Genomic DNA, 26,467 nt, shown 5'->3' with positions numbered 1-26,467 from the left:
TTTGCTACCAAATAAACCTGTTGGACTTTAACCTGGTGTTGTTAAAACTGTTACTGTGTTTACTAGTCCAGTGACATGGCCACAACCAACCGTCCCCAATCCTCCGCCCCACCCATCCCAATACAATCGAATGCACACCGAGGGGAGGAGTTAAAACCATCACTGAATTATTAGTGTGGAAAGCGGCCATTTGGCCCATCGTGTCTGCACTGGCTCTCCAAACGACCTTCTCAACGTGACCTCCCCGCTTCTGTACTCAAGATTTTATTCGCAATGACATATGATACCATTTCCTGTACTTGCAATATTTTGCAGCTGTGCTTTGAGATAATGCGATGAGGTCGACTTACTGCGGGTCACCAGCGTAGCTAAGCTGAGCAGGCCGGATACCAAAATGAACGATAATTGGAAATGTAATGACCTCAGGGTTAAACTGTTCCCGGTCCAACTGATCAATGCGAACAGAACTGGGCTTCTGTAAAGAAATCAAAAGTTTCAAAATTACACAATCATCTAAACACACTTACGCAAATATCCAGAAGCCTTCAAGTTGATTGGCCACAGAATCAACAGTGCGGGAGGCCGCTCGGCCCATCGAGTCTGCACCGACAACAATCCCATCCAGGCCCTATCCCCGTAACCCCACATATTTACCCCGCTAATCCCCCTGACACTAAAGGACAATTTACCATGAGCAATCAACCTAACCCACACATCTTTGGACTGTGGGAGGAAACCAGATCACCTGGAAGAATCCTTCGCAGACACAGGGGGAACGTGCAGACTCCGCACAGACAGTGACCCAAGTCGGGAATTGAACCCGGGTCCCTGGCGCTGTGAGGCAGCACTGCTAACCACTTTGCCACTGTGCCGTGATCATATAGGTAACCAACCCTTCAGTGAGTGAATTCAAACAAACTTTTCGATTATTGAATACATTTACATAAATATCTGCTAATTACATGTGAGGGTTGCACGGTGGCACAGTGGTCCAGGCTGGGAATGGAGAATTTGGCACGCAGCAGCGGGACCGGATAGGTTAGAGAATTCCGGCCAGAGTCCGGCAGCTTCCCACGGGAAAGATTGCCATCCTTGTGGTCCTAAATTCTGGGAGAGGCCTGATGCTGGCAAATGTGGTCGGGCCTCCCACACGAAGTGTCATGGGGTTACCACTTGCGCTCCAACTAGGGGAGACCCCCCTCAGACCCCCGTCTCCATGACTGACACTGGATACCCCACGCCCCCCCCTCCCAAGTTTATTTAATCTATATTCTCAGCTGCCGTGGTGGGATTTGAACTCACATTGCTGGATCATTAGTCCAAGCCTCTGGATCACTGGGTCCAGTAACATTATCATTACAAGCACTTACCAGAATGTATAAATATAGAATCAGAGAATCAGAGAATCCCTGCAACAGAAAAGGCCATTCAGCCCATTGAGTCTGCACCAACTCTCCAACAGAGTATCCTCTCCAGGCCCCATCTCCAAAACCCCACATATTTGCCCTGCTAATCCCCCTAACCTACACGTCTTGGGACACTAAAGAGCAATTTAGCGTGGCCAATCCACCTAACCTACGTACCCTTCGACTGTGGGAGGAAACCGGAGCACCCGAAGGAAACCCACGCAGTCACCAGAGGCCAGAATCAAACCCGGGTCCCTGGCGCTGTGAGGCAGCAATGCCAACACTGTGTCAACGTGCTGCCCTGTTGAAGTCATAGATCTACAAATTTGCAAACACTTCATGGCAATTTTACATCTTCCTGTCTGAGAACACATGACATTTCTGTGTTGACACGTACCATGCCAGGGTGAGTCACAATCATGCCCTTGCATTCTTCAGCATATTTCTGCCACTCCAACTCCTCCCACTGCAGCATGTTAGCAATCTCCTCCTCAGGAACCAGCGGCTTACTGCTGCTCAACAGGTAAAGCAACACCTGATGCATCGAAAGGACTTCTTTTCCACTATCTTAACAAGATGGAAAGAAAACAGAACAGTGAGAGGAGGGAAAGGGAACAGTGTTCAACATCACAGCGGGACCTTCATTAACCCTGCAATCAAGGTGCACATGCTGCCATTTACATCCAAACGATATTTGCTGCGATTCAGTAATCATCTGCTTCCGGTTATCACCTTCCAAATTTCTCAGTTCAGAGGGTGTGGTCTTTTTCTTGGTTTGATGCTGAAGCTCTGTCTCTCTCACTCTGAGGGGGAAAATCGGCCATTTTGTCACTGCCTTTCACAGGAGGGCGCAGGTCGGCCATTTTGTCGCTGCCTTCCACAGGAGGGTGCAGGGGATTCGGAAAGTTCCAGACTAAGGGGCATAGATTAGAAGGGGAGGGGCTGATGGTGCAGACTGAGGGGCCTTGATTGTCACTTCAAATCCAGAACTGGCAATAGCAGAAGCAAGTGAAAGGGATAGAATAAAACCCATGCTGACCATACACTCAATATTGTTGGGTCGCGTGAGGGGGAGGGGAGAGAAACAGCACCGGGGAGACATCTGCAAGACATCAGGGGCAGCATTAACGAGAGAGCCAAAAGTGGAAAGAGATCACTATCCCGTCACAGGATGGGCCTCGCGTTTCACTTCCCCCAAGTGGCCATGTGACTGTGGCCAGCTAGCAGCTTTCAACCCATCCCAGAATTCTCCTGGTCCGTCAGTTTGGGTGTAACAACCGGAATTAAGTTCCACTCTATATTTCTTCCAAACACAAGCGAGGGGATTTGGCAGCAACAGGACATGTGCTTTTCACAATTCATTTATCCTTTACCAACTAGATTGCTTTTCGAAAGAATCTCAGTGGGCCGAATGGCCTCTCCTTGTGCCGCCCTGTTCTATTATTCCTTACTCACCAGGTATCGATCTAACAAAGCGGGGCAGGAAATGAAACCTCGGACAGGACAGAGTACCATTTTCAAACACAGGACCTAGGATAGAGCAAAACGTACTTTCAGATACATAAATATAAGGTTTACCAGGCTGATTCCAGGGATGGCGAGACTGATGTATGAGGACAGATTAACTAGGCTCGGATTGCTTTCGCTGGAGTTCAGACAAATGAAGGGGGATCTCAGAAACTTATAAAATTCTAACAGGATGAGACAGGATAGATGCAGGGAGGATGTTCCCGATGATGGGGGAGTCCAGAACCAGGGGTCACAGTCTGAGGATTCGGGGTAGACCATTTAGAATGGAGATAAGGAGATATTTCTTCACCCAAAGAGTGGTGAGCCTGTGGAATTCATTACCACAGGAAGTAGTTGATGCCAAAACATTGAATGTATTCAAGAGGCGGCTGGATATAGCACTTGGGGCGAACGGGATCAACGGTTACGGGGAGAAAGCAGGATTAGGCTATTGAGTTGGACGATCAGCCATGAATCGTAATGAATCCTCTAAAACAGAGATGAAGAGGAATTTCTTCAGGCAGAGACTGGTGAATGTGTGGAACACTTTGCCGCAGAAGGCTGTGGAGGCCAGGTCATTGAGTGTCTTTAAGACAAAGATAGATGGGTTCTTGATTAATAAGGGGATCGGGGGTTATGGGGAAAAGGCAGGAGAATGGGGATGAGAAAAATATCAGCCATGATTGAATGGCGGAGCAGACGCGATGGGCCGAGTGGCCTAATTCTGCTCCTATGTCTTATGGAATGGCGGAGCAGGCTTGAAGGGCTGAATGACCTCCTCCTGCTCCTATCTTCCATGTCTCCATGTCTCCATGTCTCTATGTACATGTGCTGCTCACACCAATCCTTGCAGGGAAAGTGAAAAAAAAAGTAGCTTCAAAGTGAAATGGGGTGAGAGAGCTGGGAATAATTGGATTGATGGACACAACACGTAATTCAGACAGCTTCTTAAGGCTTTACGTCTGTCATTATTTCTCTATTTTAATTGGCCGTGGTAAATGCATGGGGTTATAGGGATAGGGTGAAGATGGCCTGGGTAAGATGCTTTAGTGGAGAGTCGGTGCAGACCCAATGGGCCAAATGGCCTCCTTCAGCAACGTAGGGATTCTATGATTCTATTAACTATGGCATCAATGGTTTATGTCCCTCGGGTAAGTAGTTTCACCTGAATTCACTATTGGATTTATTACTGACTATGTTACATTTATGATCCAGTTCTGGTCTCACCCACAAGTGGAAACATCTTCTCTCTGTCTGCCTTATTAGGAACATAAAAACACAAAGAATAGAAGCAGCAGTGGACCATTCAGTCCAGTCTGTCCATCCCCAGTCAATGGGATCATGGCTGATCTGATTGTGGTCTTAACTCCACTTTGCTGCCTGTCCCTCAATCACTGCCTCCCTTACAGATCAAATATCGATCGAACTATTAAATTATTCCATAATCTTAAAGCTGTGAGGACGGATGTTATTATTAAGAATATTTTTGGAGAATATTGTGTATTTCTGTGAAGAAGGCAGTGTGTGTGCGTATAAATTATTTAATTAAGCTGGGGAAAGGTTATTAGAGACAACAGCCGGAATTTTCATAGAATCATCATAGAATCCCTACAGTGCAGAAGGAGGCCATTCGGCCCATCGAGTCTGCACCGACCACAATCCCACCCAGGCCCTACCCCCACATATTTTTCCCACTAATCCCTCTAACCTACGCATCCCAAGACTCTAAGGGGCAATTTTTTTTTTTAAACCTGGCCAATCAACCTAACCCGCACATCTTTGGATTGTGGGAGGAAACCGGAGCACCCGGAGGAAACCCACGCAGACACGAGGAGAATGTGCAAACTCCACACAGACAGTGACCCGAGCCGGGAATCGAACCCGGGACCCTGGAGCTGTGAAGCAGCAGTGCTAACCACTGTGCTACCGTGCCGCCCTTTACTGGCAGATCCGCCCCGATTCCAGGGGCGGGCTCGGCTCGGAGAATGGCATTCTCCATTGGCCTCAGGCGGGGTGGTACGAACCTCGGGCGGACATGTCGGTAAAATTCCATCCAACATGTCTGTGAGAGTTAAGAGATAAAAGAGATAGAGGTGCTAAATGCATGCATTTGCAATAAGAAGCTAGGGCAGAGTGGATTTATAAGTTGGGTTTAGAAATTTGCATTCGGAGATAGATATGGACTTGTTTTTACAATTGTTAAATTGCAAGCGGAGTAAAAGGCTTTTACAGCTTGCAACAGTTTCATAAGTAAACAAGGGAAGGTCATTAAATTGTATTTGACCTGAAAATAGAGGCAACAGGATAAAGATTAAAGGTTTTTATATTATTGGAAATTTTAACTTCAAAGAGGTGCTGAGGACAATGAGGAAATCGAAGATGAAAGGGAAAAAGGATAATTAAGGAAAGATGTTGAGTTGAGTTGTGTTGCTGCATGGGCAAGACCTCCTGGGAACGCCTTTGCACTGGGAAACGGTGTGACAATACTGTGCCTTTAAAAAACTGTAGTTACATCATGTTTCTTGTAAGGGGTATGTTTAGAATTCAGCTGTTTATGTGGTGTCGATTTGTCTCCACATGATGATAAAGCAGTAGAATAATTGGTGTTAGGTAATGGGGTGTTCGTTTTAATCTGAGTTAATGCATTTTTGTTTGTTTTTATTTTTGGTTTTTACCCTGGGGTTTCAGAGTAGGGTTTAATTAGGTTGATTGACAAGAGACAGAGTCATGTGCTAATTGGAGGCGCTAAGCTTATAGGGAAAAGCAAGCAGTTTCCGCATTGCCCTGAAAGAAGCAAGAGTTATCTTTCTCTCTCTCTCTGGAAGCTGTTGTTTGAGTGTCGGAAGACAGATGTTTCTATAACTCTCCATAAGTGCTCAAAGGTTCTAGGACAGTTAAAAAAATAAAAACACCTAAGCCTGTGTTCTTTGCTAATTGATTTTGAAGAGTAGTTTAAGTCTATAACAGGAATATTGCTTGGATTGGAAATAATAGAAATAGCTTAGCAGTTAAGAATTGTATCAAGTCATGTTTAAGTATTTCAATTGGTAGACGTTAAGCTAATTCATTTGTTATAGTTAAACTGAATTGTTAAAATAAAGTTTGTTTTACTAAAAGCTTCCTAGTCGGTCAATAGAATCGCACCTGGAGTGAAACATCTTTTCCTCACACTAATGCCAAAATAACAGAAAATCGTTGGGGTCTAGTCGAACTTCATAACATAAGTTGGTGTTTCTGATCTGGTCCCTCGCAAAGGTGTGAAGTTTCAAGCAGCAAAGCCAGAAAAAGTTCTGTTACTGAAAGTAGTTTTGTTTCTGAATATTCGCGAATTTCCACAAGAGTGGAAGTGAGTGAGAAGTTACATGGTATACATGACAGCAGTTTTACCTCAGGTAATATGATTGGCTTTTTATAGTTAAAATTAATAAGGCACTGTTGCCAAGTAGGTGCTTACTTATGTATTCTGACCATGGTATTTTTGGGGGGAATGTTTTGTGAGAGTGTCGTTTTACTGTGTAACTTGAATCCGGTGTGCTAAAGTTCTTTTTTATTCTTGTTAATAAATCTTTACAAATCCTCAAAGTGTGACTGGAATTCTGTATTTCTGGGATCAGTAGTTTCTCCTTGTTTTCAGAATGTTAAAAAAAAAGTTATGATCAGTAAGACAAGTTTCCCCTCTGGGATTTAGCTTGCTCAGCATACAGCATTTGCTGTGATTGTAACAAGTCACCCCTCAAACCTCTCTTTTCCAGAGAACAGAGACTCAGCCTCTTCGGTCTGTCCTGATGACTATAAAGTCTCAGATTTGATATCATCATTGTCGTCAAACCACACTCCCCCACCAATGCCACCCCGTGTCAGTAAAATAATTTTAAAATACCAAATTCCTTACGGTATAAAATGTCAGGAAAGTGGATGATATAACTGCTAGATATTCCCCATCTAAATCAATATTATTCAACACATAAGCAAGAGAGATCAACCCACCATCAGACTAAATTTATATTAATTGAATGAAAATGACTTTGAATACGCACCAACCCTAAAATTCTGATCAAGTTGCATAAAGGTTTCTTCCTAATGAATATAAGCAGGATAAATCAAAAGGCAATGCCCCATCTACTTTACTTCAAAATTTACATTTTGAGTTTCACGTTACCGTGAATATTCCAGTCGTAAAGTTCCAGAATATCCTTGAATAAGAACGAGGCAAACATTTCCAATCCTTTCACACAGAAATTCTGAAACAAAAATAAAGACAAAACCCCAGGTCTGTGAAAGGCTGATAGCAACTTTTTTTAAAAAATGCAAAGCGGGCGGCCTGCGTTTCTCTTTCATTCCATCCTCATAGAATCCCTACAGTGCAGAAGGAGACCATTCAGCCCATCAAGTCCACACCGACCACAATCTCATCCAGGCCCTAGTCCCATAACCCCACATATTTACCCTGCTAATCCCCCTGGCACTAGGTTCAATTTAGCATGGCCAATCAACATAACCCACACATCTTTTGACCGTGGGAGGAAACCGGCGCACCCGGAGGAAACCCACGCAGACACGGGGGGAATGTGCAAACTCCACACAGACAGTGACCCAAGGCTGGAACTGAACCTGGGTCCCTGGCGCTGTGAGGCAGCAGTGCTAACCACTGTGCCACCGTGCCACCCAAGTCAATAGGATGGGGCCTGTTTCCCTCAGCAGAAAAGTCACTAGCCAGTGAGCATAGATTTAAAGCAATTGATAGAAGGATTAGAGGGGAGCTGAGAGATATTATTTTTTACTCCGAGTGTGGTGGGGGGTCTGGAACTCACTCGTTGTAAAGGGCAAAGGCAGAAACCCTCATCAAATTTCAAAAATTACCCAGAGGTGCATTTGAAATACTGTTACATACAGTGACTCGACCACAAATTCTTGACATTTAAAAACATGTGAGGACCCATTCCTCGCTGTTAATTGTGAGGATGATAATCAGTACTTGCCTCTGGCATCATTTCCTCGATGAAATGGATGGTGTAGTCGATATTAAAACGGATGACCCGACACAAAGGAATCTGCAAAAATAAAGACACATTATGTATTGCTATTTCTATATGTAACAATAGGCATTTACTTAGACAACGTCACTTTCACTTCATAAACACTGCAGAATACGTGAAAGTTTAATGATTCATGATGATGTATTTGGGTTACAAAGAAAGAAATGATGGTGTTTTTGAAGTTGCACCAGTTAATCACAAGAGGCCCGTTATTCAGATACATCCTGACCCCAGGGTAATTAAGCAGGGTATACAATAATGAGAGAATATACCGCAGCACAGTCTGCTCCCATTGTTCTCAGGAGTTCCGTTCCCGCACATTTCCGCAAAGTGTGGATGCACGAACGGCGGAATTGTGCATCGCACGCTTTCCTCGTGAGAATGACGCCGGAACGGTGAGAGTTCAACATTTTAAAATCATGGATGAGCGAGGTTTTGGGGCCGTAAACCGCGATTAAGTGTACAACGACAGCCACGTGGGTAAACAAATTCACAAGGAGAGGGGAGATGTGATCGTCACAAACACCAGCAGTCGGCTGTACTGCGCAAGCTTATTAAAAATACCAAAGTGATAAATAGAAAAACAACTTGTATTTCTGTAACATTTTTCACCACCTCAGATCATCCCAAAACACTCGACAGTGAATGCTTCTGAAGTGTAGTTACTGTTGTCATGTAGGAAATGAGGCAGCCAAACAATGCACAGCAAGCTCCCACAAACAGCAAAGAGCTCATGGCCAAATAATCTGCTTGTGTGATGTTGGCTGAGGGATGAAGGATGTCGGGGGAATAAGTGTCGTGGAATTTTTACATCCAACTTATAAAATTCTTAAACGGCGTGATGAGGTGGAGGTAGATGGGGCGGCACGGTGGCACAGTGGTTAGCGCTGCAGCCTCACCGCGCCAGGGACCCGGGTTCAATTCCCGACCTGGGTCACTCTCTGTGCGGAGTTTGCACATTCTCCCCGTGTCTTCATGGGTTTCCTCCGGGTGCTCCAGCTTCCTCCCGCACTCCAAAGATGTGCGGGTTAGGCATATTGGCCATGTTAAATTGCCCCTTAACAGCAAGGGAATGAGCTCGGAAATTGCATGGGTTTATGGACATAGGGCCTGGTTGGGAGTGTGGTCGGTGCAGACTCGATGGGCCCAATGGCCTCCTTCTGCGCTATCAGGATTCTATGATTCTAGATCAGATATTTCCCCCCCTGGCTGCTAGAACCAGGGGACACAATCCCAGAATAAGGCACTGGCCTTTTAAAATTGAGATGAGGAGGAATTTGTTCACTCAGAGGGTTGCAAGTCTTTGGACAATCTCTTCCTATTTTCTTTGTCTTCAGCTCTGACAGAGGGTCATCCAGACTTGAAACGTTGGCTCTATTCTCTCTCCACAGATGCAGTCGGAGATTTTTCAGCATTTTCTGTTTTTGTTGCACTGGATTGACTTCAGTTTAAGGGCTTATATATTATTCAAAAAGTCAAAGTATCAGAGTGACAGCGTGTTGGCAAGTTAGCATTTTTGGTAGGATACAAGTGTGGGAAAAAGGCATAAAAGTGGACGGCCAGCGGCCCACTCCTGTACCCATGTTCCCTCTTATTATGCACCCAATACATAAAATATCTGACTGATCAATTCCGATTCTGGTACTCACATTATTGAGCGGCGTGTGAGAAAACAGGGAAAACCCTTCAAAGATATATTCATGGTCATCATACTCGATCACCGTTGGTCTGTCAGTCTAAACAAAAATGTAACATCATAGAGATTAAAGAGAAATTCATCACAAGATGAAACAAAGATTTATACTTAATTTTTGGTAACACAGCACTTACCAAAAAGTTAGTAGGTGGCGAAACAGTAATCCTATAGTGGAATAATTTCCCTGCATTATTCGTGATTGGTCGACAAGCCTCATTTGCCTAGAACAAAGCATTTCAGAGGATGTTATTGTGCACAGCTTCCTAACACTGTCAGAACAGCAAGGTACCGAAAAACCTACCAGCCATTTTACATCCACTAATGAGAACAGTCACCTCTGGACCATCGTTATCAAGCAGATTCAACCAGATAAAGCACAGATTAAAAATCCCTTACGGTTAAACTTAACACTCATGATGCATCCACCAACTGAGAAACCACCAACTGAACACGGTGGCAATGCCAAACTTCTCAGATTCAAATGGCTCCACGTAAGACATTGGGGTGGCACAGTGGTTAGCGCTGCTGCCTCACAGCGCCAGGGACCCAGGTTCAATCCCAGCCTTGGATCACTGTCTGTGTGGAGTTTGCACGTTCTCCCCGTGCCTGCGTGGGTTTCCTCCGGGTGCCCCGGCTTCCTCCCACAGGATGTGTCGATTAGGTGGATTGGCTATGCTAAATTGCCTCTTAGTGTCCCAAGATGTGTAGGTTAGGGGGATTAGCATGGTAAATACGTGAGGTTATGGGGATAAGGTCTGGGTAAGATGCCCTGTCAGAGAGTTGGTGCAGACTCGATAGGGCGAATGGCCTCTTTCTGCACTGCAGGAATTCTATGATCATGTCTGTGCCAGCTCTTTGAAGAGCAGTTGTGTTTAGTGCCACATTCCGGCCTCTTGTCAATAACACTCTGCCAAAACTCGTTTAAATGAATTACAGAATCAGCTTCCACCACCGTTCTGGATCCCAAAAACTCTCCGATGATGAGCAGATAATCAGTGTTAGTGGTGGTGATTGTTGCAGGACGTGCATCATGCTGTCTCACGAGGAATGTTGCACAACATGGGAGGAAAATAAATTACTTCACGCCAAAAAAAAAGATTTACTCCATGTTTTTAAAGAGGAGAATGTACCCAGGCACGGCCGTGGCTTTGCAGTGAGAGCTTTATTCACACAGGAACAGTACCTTAGGCTTAACTTTCCAAAAGAGCATCAGAAAATTGTGGTGCGTATCTCAGGGCTCTTAATATCAGCAAACAGAAGCTGGTGGTAATTTATGAAACTTATTTTTCTTTTATTCATTTGTGGAACATGGGCGTTTATTGCCCATCCCCAGTCACCCTTGAACTAAGTGGCTTGCTAGGCCATTTCACAGAGCAGTTGTGAGTCAACCACATTGCTGTGGCTGTGGAGTCACATGTAGACCAGACCAGGTAAGGACGGCAGATTTTCTTCCCTAAAGGACATTAGTGAACCAGATGGGTTTTTCTGACAATCGACAATGGTTTCATGGTCATCAGTAGATTCTTAATTTCAGATTTTTTTCCATATTGAACTCAAATTCCACCATCTGCCGTGGCTGGATTCGAACCCAGATCCCCAGAACATTAGCTGCGTTTCTGGATTAATAGCACTAATACCACAACGCCAGCACCTCCCCTTTTTTTGATAAGGATTAAAAAAAAAACTTCCATTAATATAGCGCTGAACAAATGGATTATCGATCAGAATTCTGACAGTGAGGCACAGAAGGAGCTCCGAGGACAGATGAGCTAAAACGATGAGGTAGGTTCTGAGCAACATCCTAAAGGAGGCAAAATTGTTGGGAAGGTTTAGGAACAAAATTCCGCAGCTTGGGGCTGAGGCAGCTAACAGCACGCCACCAACGGTGGAGCGATTAACATCAGTAATGCTCAAGAGGCCCGGATTGGAGGAGCATAGATATCTCGGGAGCTCTTGGGCCTGGAGGAGGTTACAGAGATCGGGAGGGGCAAGTTCACAGGGGGATCGGAAAACAAGGGTGAGAATTTTAATACTGAGATGTTGTCAGACTAAGAGCCTGTGTAGGTCAGTGAGCCGAGGGGTGATAAGTTATCGGCACTAGACTAGGTGCGATGGTCAACACAACTTTGAAAGAAGGCAACTGCACGGTGGGTGGAGTGCGGGAGACTAGCAAGGAATGCACTGGGATAGCGAAGTCTCGGCGTAACAAAGGCAAGGATAGGGATCTCAGTTCCAGGTGAGCAGAGACAGGGTTGGAGTCAGACAGTGTTATGGAGATTGAAGTAGGCAGTTTTGGTGATGGAGCAGATATGTAGTCAACAGCTCATCATGGGAGCTCAAACACAACACCAATGTCGTGAACAGTCTGGCCGGCTTCACAGAGAGGGATGAAAAATAGATATTCACACAGATCGTCTGGAAAAACTTGCAGATGTAGATCAATCTGATAGAAACATGCAAAGTTCTCCTCAATCAAACATTCTTACCTCTTCACCAGGGTATATGCTGTGTCTGATCCCAGTTCGTTTTGCCTTGGCGCTACATTTACACAATGGGCCATCATTCATCTAGGAGTGTAGAGATTAAAAATTAAATGATGAGGAAACAATTCTCTAAATACCAAGGAATGTCGTGCCCAATTAGCAGTAACGGCAAGTGCATTTCTTTACCTCATTCACCAATGGCACTGATTTATTGAATAAGTAGCGACAAAGTGTGCTGTGTGAAGAGGCTGACACAGAGGTTTTGAACTTGCTATCTAATTCATTAGATGTAATTCAGATCCTTTCTGTAAGGCAAGGAATGCAGCATGCAATATTCCAGTTTATGCCCAATCGGTGCTCTATACAGTTCTGACATAACCTTCCCCCGCTGATATTCTAGGAAGGGGCTTCTTTGCAACTTCATATTTCATGATTTTGTTTATCCACTCAAAATTCCTTGCACACATGATTGCCCATTACAGACCCAAAACTTCACCCATCCACGATTGAAGGGAAGTAATAACTAGATCTTGTAACATGCCAGATGTGTATATATATATATATATATATATATAAGTAGTCTCACAACACTAGGTTAAAGTCCAACAGATTTATTTGGTAGCATGAGATTTCGGAGTGCCGCTATCTGTTATTGCCGTTACACTATCTGTAACCCTCACGACTTGCCTGGGCTTGCAAAATCTCACTAACTGTCCTGGCTGGAGACAGTTCGCACCTCTTTAACCTGTGCTTAACCCTCTCTCCACTCACATTGTCTGCACCTGTAAAGCCTTGATTACCTGTTAAGACTCGCATTCCAACCATTATCTTGTAATTGAGTTTGTGTCTATATATGTTCTGTTTGTGAAACAAATCCTGCCCTCATCTGATGAAGGAGCAGCGCTCGGAAAGCTCGTGCCATCAAATAAACCTGTTGGACTTTAACTTGGTGCTGTGAGACTAATTGCTGTGCCTACCCCAGTCCAATGTCAGCAACTCCACATCGTGTGTGTGTGTGTGCGTGCGTGTGACACACAGGCTGGGGGAAGAAAGAGATGTGGGTCTGCAGTGCATGTACACACATTTTACAGAGATGTTTATAAATTTGAAGACTAGTTAGACAGGGCACGGTTCTCCTTGTTGTTCCAATCTGTCTCTTTGGTTGCTCTCGGCTCATGCTCGGGTCTGCCTGTTGTAGTGGCAGCTTCTCGATCTTGTCCAAAGAGCACAGCGAGGGCGAGAGAGCGACAGCAATGCCTACCGATTTAAAGCCCACTTTCTCATCCGTGGAACGGTGGAGTAAAAGGAATCAGCTCGGAGTTTGGACCGTGCTGCTTGCTTCTGGTATTCTATCGTGATAAATCAAACAAAAAAAATGAGGAAGGAGGAGGAGGGAGCTGGGATCAGAGAGAAGGGAAGTAATTCCCTTCATCTTCCCTGCATCTCCACATCATCGAGAGAGAACCAGAGGTAGGAGTTTGCAAGTTCTCCCTGTGTCTGCGTGGGTTTCCTCCGGGTGCTCCAGTCTCCTCCCACAGCCCAAAGATGTGCGAGTTAGGTGGATTGGCCATGCTAAATTGCCCCTTAATGCCAGGGGCAACTAGCTAGGCTAAATGCATGGGGTGATGGGGATAGAGCCTGGGTGGGATTGTGGTCGGTGCAGACTTGATGGGCTGAATGGCCTCCTTCTGCACCGTAAGATTCTATGGATCAGCTGGTGTCTCCAGTACGGGGAAACCTCTCAGTGAGAGAAAAAAACCTGATTAACATCCAAATTTTGGGACAGCTGGAACTTACTGAATTCACTCCCATTATAAAGTACTTTCAATGTTTGAGATTTCCCAGGAACTTAACCCCTGTAAATGGTGGGACGTGACTGTTCCCTTTTGCCTTCTTAACCACCTGATCTCTCAGTCCTGTTGCTTTCGGGATCTGTAAACACGTACACAAAGGCCCCTCTGCATTTCTCAGTATCCGAACCAGTCATTGGCTTTCCTTTGCCTTCTTGGTCCTCCCCAAATGCACTGCCACACACTTCTCAAGATGAAACTGCATCTGCCACTTATCTGCCCAGTCCATCGATATCTTCCTACACTCTACAGCTTTCCTCCTCACTATCAACCTCATGGCCAATTTCTGAAGCAGTTGCAAACTTCCTAATCATGTCCCCTGTATCGAAGTCGAAATCACTAGAATATAGCACCAATAGAAGCCCTGCCCAACCTCATTGGAAACAGCCTTCAGGTCATTAAAATACCCAGCAACCAAAACGCTTTGCTTCCTGTTGCGGAACCAATTTTAATCTAACCTTCTCCTGGACCCTGTTATTTACTGGCCAGTTTGCCATGTGGGACCTTGTCAAAGCCCTTGATGGGTGTCCATCCCACCCACCTTCCTGCCTCCCTCTCCCCCCCCCCCCCCCTCCATGAACTCACCCCCATGATATGCAAATGGGCAGGGAGGTGCCCAAATCAACAGATGGGCGCCATATGCGAAGAAATAATCATGGATCAATTGGGCCAGTGAGGGCATGGAGGTCCCACACGGACCTTTTTTCACCGTCTGCAGTGCGTTCCGGCTGGGTGGCAGGCTGCTGCAAAGTGGATTGGTTCCATCGTGAATTTGCCTCAAGGAGGGGGTTGCAGGGGAGGTTAGCCATTCCACCCGTCCCCACCCCCCACCCTAACATGCGGCACGGTAGCACAGTTAATACTGCTGCTTCACAGCGCCAGGGTTCAATTCCCGGTTGGGGTCACTGTCTGTGTGGAGTTTGCACATTCTCCCCGTGTCTGCGTGGGTTTCCTCCGGTTTCCTCCCACATTCTGGTGCATTGACCCGAACAGGCGCCGGACTGTGGCCACTCGGGGACTTTCATAGTAACTTCATTGCAGTTTTAATGTAAGCCTTACTTGTGACTAATAAATAAACTTTAAACGTAATATTCCTCCCTGGGTGCTAGCCAATCTTTGCAACAAATTTTTGATCAATGTAGAAGCACCTCTTCTTTTAAAAGTAAATACTTCTCTTGTTAGATAGAGATTGCCCAGAATAATTATTTTATTACAGCTTATATAGGGAGGGAAATTACAGAGAAGGAATCTAACTGGATTAGAGAAACAGTAACATCGATCGAGTCAGTACATTGACAATTTAGGAGAACAATTTATTTTTTCCTGCAAGTGCTTTTCAATAAAAATGTTCCTGTTGACAAAGAAAGTCCCTGCCAGAAAGGCTGCCCTGTGCGAGAGAGGGGCTGACGCACCTGGCCTGGATCATTGTACCACAACTCCTCGTGCAGTCGATCGGGATGCGCCTTTTTACGCTTGATTTCTTCGATGACATCTATAATCTCGGAGTCTGAGCTGCAGGTGCTGCTCCCACTGCTGTTATCGTCCGAGTCGCAGCCCGAGTCACTGGAGCTGGCATCTGAGCAGAACACCCAAATATTGACCACAATTAAATCCCCAATCAATAGGGCAATGAAGAAATATTGACTGTTTCAAATGCTCTGGGTCCGTAGCCATCCAGAAGCTCCAACTAATTGGCAATCTTGCTGAAGAGCGAGCCCAAGCTTTGTGTCTTTCGCTCAACAGGGCAAATAAAAGATGGGGAGGTGATGGCCTAGTGGTATTATCGCCGGACTATTAATCCAGAAACTCAGCTAATGTTCTGGGGACCCGGGTTCGAATCTCGCCACGGCAGATGGCGGAATTTAAATTCAATAAAAAATATCTGTAATTAAGAATCTACTGATGACCATGAAACCATTGCTGATTATCAGAAAAACCCATCTGGTTCTCCTTTATGGAAGGAAATCTGCCATCTTTACCCGGTCTGGTCTACATGTGACTCCAGAGGCACAGTAATGCGGTTGATTCTCAACTACCCTCATGCAACTAGGGATGGGCAATAAATACTGGCCAGTCAGCAATGCCCACGTCCCACGAATGAATATTAAAAAAGGGTTAAAACTCATTATCACCCGTGGTTCCAGCAAGCAGGCTGTGAAGGATACCCATCCCAGACTCTTCAAAATAAACCAGCCCTTCGACTTACTGACTATTAGACAATAGTCTAGTTCAGGAAGGTCTGAATACATCATAGAATGGCAACAGCACAGAAGGGCATTCAGCCCATTGTATCTATGTTGGTTCCATGTCCCGGATTGGGTCACTGTCTGTGTGGAGTTTGCACGTTCTCCCCATGTCTGCGTGGGTTTCCTCCGGGTGCTCCGGTTTCCTTCCACAGTCCAAAGATGTGCGGGTTAGGTGAATTGGCATTGCTAAACTGCCCCATAGTGTCAAGGAGACTAGCTAGGGTAAAATGCATGGGGTTATGGGGATAGGAGCTGGGTGGGATTGTGGTCGGTACAGACTCGATGGGCCGAATGGTCTCCTTCTGCACTGTAGGGATTCTTTGAATCTACGTTACAGCAACCCAGCTTGTCCAATTGGGAACAGATAAGGAATGCTGCCAGTCAGAAAATGCTGCCAGTCTGATTCACCTTCTACCATCCTGGTAGTCACCTGAAACAACAATAATGGGGTGGTGACCAAACGCAGCTTTTAATCTCTGTCAATTCATCCCCAACTGACCCATAGAATCATACAGTGCAGAAGGAGGCCCTTCGTCCCATCGAGTCTGCATCGACCACAATCCCACCCAGACCCTATCCCCATAACCCCACACATTTCCCCTGCTAATCCCCCTGACACTAGCGTCAATTCAGCACGGCCAATCCACCTAACCCGCACATCTTTGAACTGTGGGAGGAAACCGGAGCCCCCGGAGGAAACCCACGCAGACACAGGGAGAACGTGCAGACTCCACACAGACAGTGACCCGAAGCCGGAATTGAACCCGGGTCCCTGTGAGGCAGCAGTGCTAACCACTGTGCCACCATGCCACCCGGATAAGAAGTGAGGAAAACTCAAGTGCTGAAGAGTGTTGGGAAGCACATGGGTATCGAGAGCTGACCTCCTTACCCGATAAGCCCACTGATTCATCAGGAGATTGTTTCACTCGAAAGATATATGTTAAAATGTTTCATACCTGGTTCTTCATCCAGTTTGGTTTTTGGTGGCTCCCATGGTGGTCTGGCAGCTTTGGCCTTTGCCTGTCTCTGCCCAAGCTCCTCATCAAACTTTGCATAAAGCTGGCGCAGTTTACTCGTTCCAACGGCTGTGGAGTCGCCCTGAAAATGTCAGAGTCAGTTTTGGGACATGCGTTTAGAAAGGTTTCTCTTTCAGAGCAATGACATACAAGGAGGGCACTTTCAGCTCGAGATTTATCTTTGAATTCAGGAACATTGAAGGATGTGTCACTTTATTAGCAAAGTCCGCAACAGAAGATCAGAGAAATGCACCAGAGTCGGTACAGACTTGATGGGCCGCATGGCCTCTTTCTGTAGGGATTCTATGGTTCTGAGAGAAATTATAATTTCTGATTACAGTTTCTACAAAGAGCAAGCTTCAATTTGAAATTGTACAGTTCCCCTTTTTACTCCCAGCTCCCTCCACCCTCACACAGTCCTGCCAGGATCACAAGCCCACAGTCAGAGTGGAATATGGTGGCATCATGGCAATAGCACTGGGCTAGTAATCCACAGGCCCAGGCTAATGCCCCGGGGACATGGGTTCAAATCCTACCATGGCAGCTGGTGGAATTTAAATTCAACTAATAAAAAAATCTGGAATATAAAGATTGTCTCAGTAATGGTGACCATTGACTGTTGGAAAAAACTGATCTGGTTCACTCCTGTCCTTTCAGGGAAGGAAATCTGCCATCCTTACCCGGTCTGGCCAACCTGTGACTCCAGACCCACAGTAATGTGGTTCACTCTTTAATGCCCTCTGAAATGGCCAAGCCAGCCTCTCAGTTTAAAGACAATTAGGGCTAGGCAACAAATGCTGACCTTGTCCAGAAACACTCCCGTGCCATGCAAGTAAAAAGAAATATCGTACAGTGCAACTCTTTTTGGGGAATGGATGGACTCTGGACGTTAATGCAATCCAGGAAGTCCAAGAGCAAGAAATGAAGTCACTGAGAGAATGAACAACATTGGAAAAATTAAGAATAAACAAAGAGGGGGAGGGGGAGGGGTTGCATGGAAGAAGAAATGAGACTTTATGGAGATTACGTGTTGGACATTTATGTGTCGGCCCCGCAGGTGGTTAAGAAGGTGTATGGTGCGCTGGCCTTTATCAATTGAGGGATTGAGTTTAGGAGTCCGGGGATAATGATGCAGCTATATAAGACCCTCGTCAGACCCCACTTGGAGTACTGTGCTCAGTTCTGGTCGCCTCACTATAGGAAGGATGTGGAAAAGATTGAAAGGGTGCAGAGGCGATTTACAAGGATGTTGCCTGGATTGAGTGGCATGCCTTATGAGGATAGGCTGAGGGAGCTCCGTCTTTTCTCCTTGGAGAGACGTAGGATGAGAGGAGACCTAATAGAGGTATATAAGATGTTGAGAGGCATAGATCGGGTGGACTCTCAGAGGCTTTTTCCCAGGGTGGAAATGGCTGCTACGAGAGGACACTGGTTTAAGGTGCTGGAGGGTAGGTACAGGGGAAATGTTAGGGGGAAGTTTTTCACACAGAGGGTGGTGGGCGAGTGGAATCAGCTGCCGTCAGTGGTGGTGGAGGCATACTCAATAGGGTCTTTTAAGAAACTCCTGGATGAGTACATGGGACTTAATAGGATGGAGGGTTAGAGGTAGGCCTAAAAGGTAGGGATATGTTCGGCACAACTTGTGGGGCCAAAGGGCCTGTTTTGTGCTGTAGTTTTCTATGTTTCTATTTAAGAATTGCAAGAGAAAATAATTGTTCAGAAACTTACACTAACAGTAGGCAAAGTAAAACAAAAGCAGACGTGACCATCGAAACATTACAGCACAGAAGGGAGCCAATTGGCCCATCTTGACCATGCCGTCCAAAAGACACCCAGGTGCCCTTTCTAATCCCATTTTCCTGCACCCGGCCCAAAGCCCTGCAGCTTACAGCACTTCAAGGTGTGTAGATCCATGTGCTTTTTAAATGGGTTTGGGGTCTCTGCCTCCGCCACCAACTCGGGCAGCGAATTCCAGGCACCCACCACCCCCTGCATAAAAAGGTTTTTCTTCACGTCCCCTCTAACCCTTCTGCTGCTTATCTAGAATCTATGATCCCTGGTTTTTGAACTCTCTGCCAAGGGAAACAGGTTCCTCCTGTCCACACTCTCTCTCTACCACTTACAATTCTCTTCACCTCAGAACATTGAATACAGGAGTTGGGACGTCTTGTTGAAGTTGTACAAGCCATTGGTAAGGCCACACTAGGAATACTGTGTACAGTTCTGGTCACCCTATTATAGAAAGGATGTTATTAAACTAGAAAGAGTGCAGAAAAGATTTACTAGGATGCTACCAGGACTTCATTGTTTAAGTTATAAGGAGAGGCTGGATAGACTGGGATTTTTTTTCCCTGAAGCGTAAGAGGCTTAGGAGTGATCTTATAGAGGATTATAAAATAATGAGGGGCATAGATCAGCTAGTCAATATCTTTTCCCAAAGGGAGGGGAGTCTAAAACTAGAGGGCATAGGTTTAAGGTGAGAGAAGAGAGATCCAAAAGGGTCCAGAGAGGCAATTTTTTCACACAAATGGTTGCCTGGTATGGAGGGCATTAGCTATGAGGAAAGGTTGGAGAAACTTGGTTTGTTTTCACTGGAACGACAGAGGTTGAGGGGTGACCTAATAGAAGTCTACAAGATTATGAGGGGCATGGACAGAGTGGATAGTCAGAAGCTTTTTCCCAGGGTGGAAGAGTCAATTACTAGATGGAACAAGCTGCCAGAGGTAGTAGTAGAAGCAGGTACAATTTTATCTTTTAAAAAGCATTTAGACAGTTACGTGGGTGAGATGGGTATAGAGGGATATGGGTCAAATGTGGACAATTGGGATGAGCTTAGTGGTTAAAACTGAGCAGCAAGGACAAGTTGGGCTGAAGGGCCTGTTTTCATGCTGTAACCCTCTATATGACCTCAATCATGTCATTCCCTCAGCCGTCTCTGTTCCAAGGAAAACAACTCTCTCCAACCTCTCCTTGTAGCTACAATTCTGCAGCCCTGGCAATATTCTAGTTAACCTCCTCTGCACTCTCTCCAGAGTAATTATGTCCTTCCTGTAATGTGGTGACCAGAATTGCACACAATACTCCAGTTGTGGCCTCATCAGTGTCTTATACAGTTCCATCATTATATCCCTACTTTTGTACTCTACACCTCTGCCAATGAAGGAGAGCATTCCAAATGCCTTCTTTACAACCTTATCTACTTGTACTACTACCTATAGGGACCTGTGTGCTTAGTGACAGGATAAACTGACTGTCCGTCTCTCTCTCTCTCTCTGTCAATCCGGCTGAGCAGAAGGTTCAATAATTCACAAGGATGTGCAGCTGAGGTGGATTGGCTGTGCGAAATTGTGCCTTAGTGTCCATCACCGACCCTCATGCCCGGGGAAGGCACTTTTTAGATGGGTTATACCTGGGAGCACTGTGCACAGTTCAGGTCTCCATATTATGAAAAGGAGACTGCGGAAAGGTTTACCAGACTCATTGGGAAAGACTGATCAGGTCGGGGTTCTTTCTTGTAGAAAAGGGAAGACTGAGGGGTGATACTGCTGGAGGACTTTAAGATTCTGAAAAGACTCGGTATGGACAAGATGCTTCCACATCTTCATTCCAAGAATGAAGCACCTGGAATATAAGGCCGTCAAGGTGAGGGGCAGGAGGTTTAGGGGGGAATGTGAGGAAAACATTTTTACCCAGCGGGTGGTGACGGTCTGGAATGCGCTGCCGGGGAGGGTGGTGGACCTCACATCCTTTAAAAAGAACCTGGATGAGCACCTGGCACGTCATAGCATTTCAAGGCGGAGTGCTGGCGAATGGGATTAGGTGGGAGGTCAGGTGTTTCTCACGTGTCAGTGCAGACTCGATGGGCTGAAGGGCCCCTTCTGCACTGTGTGGTTCTATGATTAATAAATCCAATAGGAAATTCGGGAAAAAACCTTTACAGAGAGTAATGAGAATGCGGAATTCATAAACACATGGAGTGGGCAAAGAGATGAAGTGTGACGTTAATGTACCTTTAAGAAAGGTTTTTTTTAAATCATGATTTCTGCAGCTGTCACAGCTTCAGTGATGTCACTGTTGATGGGAAATGTCCTTTTATTGCTACTTAAGTGGCTTAAATAGGGTGGTTTGTGTTTACTCTGGGATTAGTTTAATGATCCTGCATTTTTAGGAGGATGGTCATGTGTTTTTGGGAGTTTCTTTTCAGTGAGGTTAAGGTTTCATTTTGTGTTTGGCTATAGTTAGAATTGAATTTTTAAAAGGTACAGCAAGCTAAAAAGAAGTGTTTTCCCTTTCTCTCGGTTGTTTTGAAAATTCTGCTGCTCATCTGAAAGAAAGCTATTACCTCCCTGCAGCAGGTAGCTTGACCAGAGAGTCTCTCCCCGGGGTTCTGAGAAGCTATTTTGACTTTAAACTTATTCTGAGTGAATCCAGAGGACTGCAGACTTCAACCAAAGAACTCAATTTCCAGTATCACACGAGCAGCAGTCGTTGCTGTGTTGAACTTGTTTAAAGGGTTTTGTCTATGGAAGGTTTTGGTTTTGATTGGAACACATTAGATATCTTTGTTAAGGGTTATACATTATCGTGGTTGTTCTGTTTCTTGTTTGTAATTGATAAAAGTTCTTGCTAATTTTCTTACTATACATGTTAACTATATTCTTAAATAAACTTTGTTTGATAAAAGCTCCCCAGTGGGTCATTTGAATCATACCTGAAGTGAAACATCTCATGCTCATCCGAGCCAAATTCAAGATGCAAAACTTATGATTCAGGCGGGCTTCATAAAACACTTTGGAGTTTCTGACCTGAACCATAATAGAAGCATTTAGGGGGAAGCTGGATAAACACATAAAGGAGAAAGGAATGGAAAGATATGCTGATGGGGTGAGATGAAATAGGATGGGATGAGGCTCATGTGGAGCATAAACACCAGCAGGGACTGGATGGGCCGAATGGGCTGTTTCCGTAATTCTGTGACACTGTTTGAAATAAGACCAAGCTGTCCTTACCACCTGATCCATGGGATCACTGGAATAGTAATTTTCAGAGTGAGTGCAGCGAATCCACACGGGCTTTGTACTTAGCAACTCTTCCTCCTCTTTCTCCTCCTCGATCTTTTCCGTGACGGAGCTCTCTTCCGCCTCTTTGCTTCGAGTAGCAGAATGGGATTTCTCCTTACTTGAACTGTGACCTGCTGACCTTCGGTCCCTCTCCTCTTCCCAGCGAGGGCGCTTCCGCTCCCTGCTGCTTGACCGGCTTGGGGGAAAAAGCACAGAAAGATTCCACACACGATCGGGCATTTGCAAAAGGAATAAAAACCCGCCCTTTACCAACCAAACATTTGTCGCACTCCGAATTGAAGCAAGGGGAATAAAAGCGATTTTCAAACACAACGACAAGAGTTTGTTGGAGCAATCCCCAGTGGCACAGTGGTCAGCACTGCTGCCTCTCAGCGCCAGGGACCTGGGTCCAATTCTGATCTCGGGTCACTGTGTGGAGTTTGCACGTTCTCCCCGTGTCTGCGTGGGTTTCCACTGGGTTCCTCCCACATTCCAAAGATGTGCGGGTTAAGTTGATTGACCATGCTAAATTGCCCCTTAGTGTTGGGGGATTAGCGGGTAAAATACCTGGGGTTACAGGGATAGCACCTGAATGGGATTGTTGTCGGAGCAGGCCTGATGGGCCAAATGGCCTTCTCCTGCACTGTAGGGATTCTATGATTCTAATGTGCAAACTCCACAGAGACAGTCACCAAAGGCTAGAACTGAATCTGGGTGCCTGGCGCTGTGAGGCAGCAGTGCTAACCACTATGCCAGCGTGCCGCCCTGTGGTAAATAAAGAATAGGAAGTTATGTACAGCTGGTTGTCCAAAGGTTAGGGATTTAAAATTTTGGACAAAAGAATTTTTTCTGTACACAGCGAGTGGGAATGGCCTGGAACCCGGAGTCCATGAAGGTGCTGAAAGTAATCAATGATTTCCAAAGAAAATTGGACGGGTATTTGAAAGGAGTAAATTTGCGGGTCCTAGGGATAGAGTGGGGGGAATGGGATGGATTAAATTGCTCTACAGATTGCTCCACAGTCCAAAGATGTACGGGTTAGGTTGATTGGTCATGGTAAGTTGCCCCATAGTGTCAGGGGGACTAGCAGGGTAAATACGTGGGGTTAGGGCCTGGCTGTGATTGTGGTCGGTGCAGACTTGGTGGGCTGAATGTCCTCCTTCTGCACTGTAGGGATTCTATGAGATAGCCGGTATGGATTTGATGGGCTGAATGGCCTCCATCTGCACTGTAGGGATTCTATGAGATAGCCGGTATGGACTCGATGGGCTGAATGGCCTCACGGGCTGCAATGACTCAAGCCCCAGTGTAGGGATTCAGCAGCAATCCCAGCATTCTTCCCTCCGCCCACATCCTGGGGTCTCTCTGCACTCACACAGTAACAGGCCGCTAACTATCGATCCAACTGCAGACACCGGCACACCTCGCCCAAGACAGGTCGCTAGTCTCGATGGGAAGTGGCCAATGTTAGCTTTGACCAAGACAGGTTTGCAACGACAAAACACAATCCAAACTCAACTCAGCAACTTTAGTGAGTGAAGGAATGGAAAAGAAGGACCCAGTAAATCTCACCTATGCGTCCTTTTCCACTCTTGTCTGTGCTGCCTTTGATACGATGGGGACCGGTAACTGTCGCGGTGCCTATGTCTGTCTCTGAGAAGTGAACAAAAGATTGTGTGCATTTCAGAGTTAACATGAGGTTAATATTGTGAAGGTATCTATCCCTTCAAATGCAGCATGCTATGGAGAAAAGGAAAACAGAATCGAAACAGAGTCAGAGCTTTGCTAACCTCTGCAAGCTGAGGCAGGTAAAAGTCTGCGTGCGGCTGAGACAAGTACAGACGCCTCAACTTCAATCACCAGCTGGCAGAGTGGTTAGCACTACTGCCTCACAGCGCCAGGGACCCGCGTTCAATTCCGGCCTTGGGTGACTGTCTGTGTGGAGTTTCTCCCCGTGTCTGTGTGGGTTTCCTCTGGGTGCTCCGATTTCCTCCCACAGTCCAAAGATGTGCAGGTTAGGTGGATTGGCCATGCTAAATTGCCCCTTTAGCATCCCAAGATGTATGGGTTAGGGGAATTAGCGAGGGGTTCTGGGAATGGGTTGTGCCCGAGTGAGATGCTCTGTCAGAGAGTTGGGGCAGTCTCGATGGGTCAAATGGCCTCCTTCTGCACTGTAGGGATTCTATGATTCACGGATCTGTGCTGAGTATTGCTTAAATTGGAACTAAGGTTAGCAGTTACGAATTGTGTCTTATCGTGTTCAAGTACTGCAACTGGTAAAAGTTAAACTAATTCATTTGTTATAGTTAAACTGTATTGTTAAACAAAGTTTGATTTGATAAAAGTTTCCTCGCGTGTCAATAGAATCACACCTGGAGTGAAACACCTCACCCTCACACTAATAGAAAACCCGTTGGGGTCTAGTCGGGCTTCACAACATACTTTGGGGTTTCTGCTCTGGTCCCTAACACTCACCGACTCAGAGAAACTGATGGACATGCTACACGGGCAGCACGGTAACACTGCTGCTTCACAGCACCAGGGACCCGGGTTCGATTCCCAGCTTGGGTCACTGTCTGTGTGGAGTTTGCACGTTCTCCCCGTGTCTGCGTGGGTTTCCTCCGGGTGCTCCGGTTTCCTCCCACAGTCCGAAAGATGTGCTGGTTAGGTGCATTGACCCAACAGGTGCCGGACTGTGGCGACTGGGGGAATTTCACAGTAACTTCATTGCAGTGTTAATGTAAGCCTTACTTGTATCTAATAAATAAACTTTAACAAGTTTCCAATACTGTTGTTACGCTTTACAAGTCCTCACCTGCTGTGGTCGCGGTTCCGGTGTCGGGCCGGAGACCTCCCGCGATCGTGACTGCTCCGGTGTCGACAGCTCTCCGACCTCCTCCGTTCCGGACTCCTGCCCCTCTCCCGCCGCTCTCCCCGGGACTCCAACCTGTGACGCTGGCTGTGGCTCCGGTAGCTGCGCTCCTTGGGGCGGCGGTCCCGCTCGGCCGAGCGCCGGGCGCCGGGGGATTTCTCCGGCGGGTAGCGCTGCTTGTCCCGAAAGTGTTCGGACTGATGGGAGCCGGAGTTCTGCTGATAGCTGGAGGAGGCAGAGCCCAGCTGGTAGCCGCCGCCTCCAGGGCTGGGTTGAAAGCCGCTGTTAAAATGCTGGAGCGGATACGGCTGCGAGTAGCCCATCGAGTAGGGGGGCTGGTAATTGATCTGCTGGGGAGGAATCAGTGGCGGGGGTGGCTGGGATGGCACAGATGGCATCATGTGGTGGAATCCAGCCGGTCTGTCGGGAGTCCCTGGGAGGGTGGTCACAGCATTGGGCACGGGGGGTGCTTGGGCAAAGCACGGCAAGCCAGGGAAGCCCGGGCGCACCGGAGGGGTGGGGAACGGAGCCCTCGGACGGACAGGACATTGCTGTACAGCGCTCTGCCGTACGTCCATCTGAGCTGCCTGGGGAAGGTGAGGCTGGTAAGGCATGAAGTTGGGAGGAACATAACCCGTGTTCTGCGGGCTAGGGAACCGGGGTGGTGGTAGCATGGGGGGAGCAACCTGCTGCTCGTGGGGGAACAATGGCGGGGGCTGCTGAGGGTGAACGGGCCGGAAAGCTGCAGTCTGAAAGCTCTGTTGAGGCATTCGGTTTCCAGGCGCGCCCCTTCCCCGAGCACCCCCAACTTTCGGGATAGTGTTGTGGCCAGTAGTATGTGTAGCTCCCTCCCGTCCTGGATGAAATGACATGGTGCACCTTGAGGAAAGAAATTTCACAGTAACTTCATTGCAGTGTTAACGTAAGCCTTACTTGTGACTAAAAAATAAATAAAACTTTAACTTTATTTCAATCTGTTAATAATGTAAAAAATCAGGTCCAAACAGAACTGTGCACGTACATGTTTCCAGACCTGTTCTACACAAATAAACCAGCTAAGGGAAAGCCCCTAAGGACAGCAACTCAGCTAATGTTCTGGGGACCCGGTTCGAATCCCGCCACTCCAGGTGGTGGAATTTGAATTCAATAGAAAAAAATCTGTAATTAAGAATCTACTGCTGACCATGAAACCATTGTCGGAAAAACCCATCTGGTTCACTAATGTCCTTTAGGGAAGGAAATCTGCTGTCCTTACCTGGTCTGGCCTACATGTGACTCCAGAGCCACAGCAAT

General features: G+C 46.4%; 1 protein-coding gene across 2 annotated transcripts in view; it reads right to left on the bottom strand.

Annotated features, from left to right (window-relative positions):
* Positions 1-26,467, bottom strand: part of drosha (drosha ribonuclease III) — a 159,365-nt gene that overhangs the window by 129,644 nt on the left and 3,254 nt on the right. For both annotated transcript variants that reach the window (XM_078200076.1, XM_078200065.1), the window contains 13 exons: positions 25,118-26,053; positions 23,875-23,955; positions 22,252-22,498; positions 17,183-17,324; positions 15,393-15,556; positions 12,134-12,214; positions 9,782-9,868; positions 9,601-9,687; positions 7,895-7,966; positions 7,075-7,156; positions 2,862-2,936; positions 1,804-1,973; positions 351-475 (listed from right to left, as the gene is read on the bottom strand). In XM_078200076.1, the coding sequence (XP_078056202.1) occupies positions 351-475; positions 1,804-1,973; positions 2,862-2,936; positions 7,075-7,156; positions 7,895-7,966; positions 9,601-9,687; positions 9,782-9,868; positions 12,134-12,214; positions 15,393-15,556; positions 17,183-17,324; positions 22,252-22,498; positions 23,875-23,955; positions 25,118-26,046 (2,342 nt within the window). In that variant the 5' untranslated portion in view covers positions 26,047-26,053. The remainder of the gene's footprint in view (positions 1-350; positions 476-1,803; positions 1,974-2,861; positions 2,937-7,074; positions 7,157-7,894; positions 7,967-9,600; positions 9,688-9,781; positions 9,869-12,133; positions 12,215-15,392; positions 15,557-17,182; positions 17,325-22,251; positions 22,499-23,874; positions 23,956-25,117; positions 26,054-26,467) is intronic.

This window comes from Mustelus asterias, chromosome 2 (assembly GCF_964213995.1).
Source record: "Mustelus asterias chromosome 2, sMusAst1.hap1.1, whole genome shotgun sequence".
NCBI classification, from domain to species: Eukaryota; Metazoa; Chordata; class Chondrichthyes; order Carcharhiniformes; family Triakidae; genus Mustelus; species Mustelus asterias.
The sequence above is the reverse complement of the archived record's forward strand: the minus strand, read 5'-3'. Positions and strand labels throughout refer to the sequence as shown.